Source organism: Balaenoptera ricei, chromosome 3 (assembly GCF_028023285.1).
Source record: "Balaenoptera ricei isolate mBalRic1 chromosome 3, mBalRic1.hap2, whole genome shotgun sequence".
NCBI classification, from domain to species: Eukaryota; Metazoa; Chordata; class Mammalia; order Artiodactyla; family Balaenopteridae; genus Balaenoptera; species Balaenoptera ricei.
The window spans coordinates 164,226,040-164,232,039 of record NC_082641.1 but is presented as its reverse complement, the minus strand read 5'-3'; the positions used below and the strand labels follow the sequence as shown (position 1 = coordinate 164,232,039).

The following is a 6,000-nucleotide window of genomic DNA, read 5'->3' as shown; positions in this document are numbered from 1 at the left end:
CCCTGCATCCTGGTGCTTCCAGCACCCTCTGCTGGTGGCTTTGGGAGACTCCACAGCCTACTGGGCAGAGAAGGGGGGCTGAGCTGCCTCTGCTGCCCTTTCCTTTGCGTGGCCAGTCCTGTGACCTTGTGGGGCTGATGATCAGCAGGAGGAAGGCTGATCACAGAGACCTGGGATTTAGCTGAGAACCCATTCACTGTAACTCAGGACTGGCATCAAATTTATTATTATCTTTTGTTAAATATTTTATATTTTCAGAGCATATGTTCTACAAGGGGGGGTGGGGGTAGATTTTCTTCCCAGTACATTTTTGTGTGTGCAGTTATGTGACAGGAGAATAAGTGACACAAACACAAACAGGTGGTACACATGTGGGGAGGGGTCTCAGGCCTGGGCCCCTGCACGCAAATCATGAGTTGCTCCTCTGATTGAAAACAGCCTCTGGACTTCCACCAGGTAAACCTGAGACCCAAGTCTCACAGGCAGGTGACATCAGAGGAGGAGGTCCACTGGGGACAGTCATACCTGCATTCACCATATCGTAAAGGAACAATACACAATGTAGGGGGGTTCCTGCCGGGCAAGCCCCTGCTCGCTGCACGGCCGCCTGTCCTGCAAGCGTCTCATGGGGTGGGGGTGGGGTGTCAAACATTGTGGTGCTAACTGGGATGAGGGTATTTCTCCTGCTAGGGAGGGGTGTGGGTAGCTAGGGAGTGTGAACTGGGCTGGGGAGGGGGGGGCCCTGGGCAGAATGGCTCCAGCCTCCAGATGGTCCTCTGCTGTTCTGTGAGAGAGGCTTGACCTGCCAGGGCACTGATGTCAGGTACAGATCAGGGGGCAGAAGACAGGGCCTCCCTGGGGCCACAGGGACATCCACTGATTGCCTCCTGGTACAGAGCTACGCTGGTGGGTCCTCTGGGCCAACCCCAAAGCCTTCCTCGGTGGAACCCACAGTGCTTGCCTCTCATAAGGTTGTTCACAGCTTGGATGGTTCCTTGGGTGGCAGATCTAGGTCCCAGAGGGAAGAACCAGGTGATTCTCAAATGGGGCAGCTCTAGACCATCGGGTGACTCTTCCAGTTCTGGGCTAGGCAGGTGAGGCTGGGGACTTTCTCCAGAAAGAGGTGGCCACAGTGGGGTCTGTTATGACAGCACTTGACTGGGTGTCAGAGGCAAGGATCGTCCAGATTCAGAAAAACCTTCCCTGGGCTCCCTTCAGACGGAAGTTTTAAAAAGTAAATTCTTCACAGCAGCTCAAATAGTCTCTGAAGTTCTAAGGAAAAAAACAATGTTGAATAGTACTTCTCAACACGCAGGAGAAGAAGGCTTGCTGTAACTGGCTCGGCACTGCGGAGATGGCTACTCTGAGCTGTTTGGCCAGGCTCAGGAGAGGACACCCCCGTTCCCCCCACAAATTTCTCATTTGTTGCTTTGAGCTGGAATGCATCTTTGAGCCATATGCATCTTCTCTTGAGCCTTGGAGTGGCAAGTGAGGAAACCATTCCCACGGGAAGAGAGGCTGCATGGAGGGGGCAGCATTTTGGGTGGGTGCTGGGAGACCACAGCTGAACCTTGATTACTATGTGATTCTCAGACCCTCATATTCCTCATCAGAAATCAGGGATCACACCACCCACCATGATGAGAGGAGGCACCCAAAGAGATATTTCCCATGAGAGTGCCCGACCCAGGGCTGGCCCCTGTGGATGTTGAGCTAAGCGGAATCTGAATCTGAAGGGGAGAAGGGCCCCAGGGATCAGCAGGGTGGTCCTGGGCAGGCATGGTGATGGAGTTCAAGAGAGCCCTGGAGCCTGGGTTTTGCTCTCCCCCAGACCGAATGAGATGAGTTCCCAGCCTGGGCCTCCAGCCCTCTGCTCGCTGGCCAGGCACGGTCCCCACCAACTGTTGGAGCCCAGGGTCCAGTGGGCCTTGCCCGAAGCTGCCTTAGTAGCTGCTGTCTGTGAAGAAGGGCACTTGGGCAGATGGGATGCCATCGCTCTCCTCTGGTCGCCCTGCCAGCTCCCCATACTCGCTGTTGTAGAACACCTGGCCCTGGGCCCCTGGGTCTGGCCTCTGCCGCCTCCCTGGGGGGTCAGGGTGTGCCATGGTCACGTCCATATTCCTGCCTGGTCCTTTACAGCTGCTGAGACAGAGAAGGTGACGTCAGTAAGAAAAGAAGAGAAGAGTGATTGAAACCATGTTGGGTCTGATAGGAATCACCAGACACAACCGGAGCAATAAGAAAAGCCAATGGAAACACACGCAGACTTGACTTAAATACAAAAACAAACCGATGTGACTGTTGGCAAACACCAGAGCTTTCTTTGTCCCAAGCCTGGGTGTGGGACAATGGAGAAAGCCCAACATCATTCCCCCAAACCTGCTTCTCTCCCCTGTGTCTCTGTAAATGACACCAACGCTGATTCAATGACTCAAGCACCTGGGTGTCATCCTTTCTTCCTCCCTTTCCCTCATCCCTTATATCCAGCCCACCCAGAAGTCCTGTCCTGTCTATTCCAAAATGCATCCATGCCCCTCAATCCATGCTCTGCCCCTACTTTAGAATGAGCTTCCATAACTGCATGCTCTGGGCTGCCCTAGCACATCTTTCTTCTCCCACTCATGCCTCCCTATAGGCCAGTCTTCAGAGATCCTTCAAATTAGATGGTGTCCTTCTCCTCTTGATACACCCTTCAGTGGCTTCCCATCACCCTCAGAATAAAATCCAAGCTTCTCCCCCTGGCCCAGGAGGCCTTGCCGCTTCCAGTCCCCACCTGCCTCACTGATGGCCCTATGATTCTCCCTCCTTAGCACTCATTTTTTTTGAAAATTTGTTTCTTTGCTTTTGCTTCTGTTTTTGCTTTGCTTTGTGCTATTGAAAAGCCTGATGCCAATCTCTCTCTCTCTCTTTTTTTTTTTTAAGTGACTTGGTCTTTTTGCCTGGATTTCCAGAATGTTTATCTCTAAAGTCTAAAGTCTAAAGTCAACTAGGATATGCCTCAGAGTTTACTCTTCTTGGGCCAGTTTTCCCAGGTACCCTTCCAATATGTAGATTCAGGTCTCCTTTTATTTAAGAGTTATCTTGAATTACATATTTAAAATATTAGTTCTATTTCACTGTTGGCATTCTTCTTCCTCAGAGACACCAATTGTACACATGTTGGATCTTTTCTACTCAACTTCTAAATTTTTCACGTTCTTTCTGATACTTCTTTACCTCTTTACTTATTTCAGTTTTAATTTCTTGACTTCTTTTCATGTCTATCAAATGTGCCCTCCACTGTAAGTCTGATCATATCTAATTGTCCCTTGGGCACTCTGCTTTGCATTTTTGAGAGGATTTGTCTTTTATTTCAATTTCTTCCATGAATTTAGTCAGCTCCCATTTGATATCTTCACACTGTTCATCCATTTCTATTCTGAATTTTTGAATTTATGATTCATTGTGCAGCTGCTTATTTAATTATAAATTTAATTCATGTTGATGTGTTGTATCACAGTTTTTCCATGTTTTTTTTTTTTTTTTGGAGTGTTTACAGCTATTGAAACCTTTTAATTCTAATTTTCTTTTTTATTCTTATATGGATAGTGCTTATTTTTTCTGTTCATGATTATTCACGCTGAGATTACCCTATGGAAGGGGGGCCAGGGATGTGGGTGTCTCCCTAGTTTTCTTCATTCAGGAGTGCTGTATCAGATCCATATCACCTTGAATTCCTTCAACTGCATCCCTCTTTCCAAAGGCTCCGTTTGTGTCCCATGCTCTATCACCACTGGGGACCAGCCAGTCACTTAGCAGGGAGTGCTGGACCCCCTCTTGGCTGCTGCCATTCATCCATACTGACCAACCACAAGCCCAGGGTTTCCAGATCTTCCTTTCACCTACAGACTTGGATGAAATGCCACACCACAGGGAATGAGATCTGGCATCCTGAGCGGCCATTGAAAGGGCTGGGTGAACCACCTGGAAGTGAGGGTGAGTTAACTTCCCATAGGGTGAGTACTAACCAGTGGTTAAGAGGAGATAGGAAAGAACTGGGCAGATAAACTCCCTCCTTCTCCCTGACAGATGCCTCCAAGGCACATTCCATCCTTGCACCTGTTTGGAGAATGTTCCATATGCCAAGTGAATGCACCTGCCAAGTCACCTGCTACACCTCTTTGTGGCTCATCACAACGTGTTTCTAAGGGGACCTGGGAAGAGAATAGTGCACTTTGTTGCCCCTATCATGAGGTGCAGTTTCTGTAATGAACAGATCCTTGGGTATCTGTCTTCTGGATTCTTAATACAATCTTGCTTCCATAAGAATCTTCTGCAACTTTCTTTTTCCTTCACCACCAGGCACCTGAGGTGTACACTCACTTCCTGCTCACTGCCCTTTCAGAAGCAGTGCCTTCCCAAGCAGTTGTTCTAGTGCTCATACTCTGTTGTCTCCCCAGTCTCTGTGGCCACCGTCCCAAGGACCTTTACATTCCCTTCTCACGGGGCAGTCCCCATCCTGCCCTCCTTCTGCTAGGGCTTGGGCATGGCTCTGCTGGTTCTGTTGCTGAGTTCTATACCCACACATAGCTGAAGTCTCTCCCCTGGTTATATCATAGGCATGGGCTCTGACAGGCCTTGTTCCATGTGTTGTTTTTAGGAAGATCTGTGGAGATTTGAATTTAACTAGCTACCATCCTTTGGCTCACCCTCTTACTGAATTACTTTTTGGGGAGATAAAAAAACTGTTCTGTAAAGAAACAGCCAGAAACTATTTCTGTCAAATAAATTAGCATTAATTTTCCAAACCTAGGTTACTAATAGAGATCACCCGAATCAATAAAAACAAAAAAGGCCAAGATGCATGATACAGATGCAGTAATTATCCCTAGGCATACGACCCCACAACCACCAGTGTCCACAGTGTTGCAAACATGCCCTTTGTAAGCTTCTGGGAAAATAACAGATATTTGGCTAAGTTGTAGAGGTCTTAACTATACGTATCAGAAAGGCGAAAAATGGCATCAACTATCCTAATGTGATACAAATTAACACCTGTGGTCTAGGGTAAAATATTCAGAGACAACATCTATTGATTCAAAAACAGCCTAGGCAGAAGCCAAGATTTGCTCTGAAAAACTGTGTCAGATGACCCAAAAAGGGGACCCTGACAGACACAGGTGTCAAAGGTAGAAGTGAACGTTCTGAACACAAGGATCTGAAGAAAGCAGAAAAGAGCACTGTTTTATATAATATTGTAAGTCCTGTCATTTAAACAGCTATGAGCAAGTCAACTAGTAAAGTGGATAAGTAGACATTTAACTACTTTATATATACCCTTAAAAGTTTAAATATTCAGGTTTTCTTTTTAGAGACGGGGGCTATCTTCTTGGGCAAATGGAGGTCACTGTTTATGCAGGTCACCCCCCTATGCAAGCACACAGGAGGATTTCTCTGTAGCCATATTCTTATCAAAGTAGGACACCAGCCATCTCTAGGTCACATGATCTGTGGCCTCCCCTGGCTGGGGGAAGGGTGTTACACGCATTGGGCATGGTGGATCTTTCCTGGTTTCACAAAGAATATTGTCTGAGTATCTGTCGAATGGCAGGGAGGTTTGGGGACCAGCACCAGGTGTACTGGGTCAGGACGGTGATGGGGGAGAGGGGGCCTTTGGTAAGGCTGGTGGACAAAGGCCTCAAGTCCCAGAGTGGCCTGCCTTGAACACACAGAAAGGCACTATCGAGCCATGAAAGGTTTCAGGTAAGAGAGTGACAGGCACATGCCGGCCTGGCCTCCCTTCCCTGGCCCCTTCCAGGAGAGGAGGCTCCAGAAGCCCTACCTGAGCCCACTTTCTTGTCTGTGCCTGCTCTCCAGCCGCTCAAATTCCTCGGAGGCCAGCACCATCCCACTGTCCGTCTGGCTATCCTGTGCAGAGAAAACAAGCCAAGGCTGTGGGCCCCAAGGACCTGCCCCGCTGCCAACCTGACACTCATCCTACGGGAAGTGTGCGGGAAACAG

At 48.5% G+C, this 6,000-nt stretch overlaps 1 protein-coding gene across 2 annotated transcripts in view; it reads right to left on the bottom strand.

Annotated features, from left to right (window-relative positions):
* Window positions 1-202: 202 nt before the first annotated feature.
* Window positions 203-6,000, bottom strand: part of FLT4 (fms related receptor tyrosine kinase 4) — a 40,688-nt gene continuing 34,890 nt past the window's right edge. Inside the window, exons 29-30 of one of the 2 annotated variants that reach the window (XM_059917872.1) lie at window positions 5,822-5,907; window positions 203-2,142 (exon numbers count right to left, since the gene is read on the bottom strand). In XM_059917872.1, the coding sequence (XP_059773855.1) occupies window positions 1,944-2,142; window positions 5,822-5,907 (285 nt within the window). In that variant the 3' untranslated portion in view covers window positions 203-1,943. The remainder of the gene's footprint in view (window positions 2,143-5,821; window positions 5,908-6,000) is intronic. The other variant, XM_059917873.1, reaches the window with a different exon arrangement.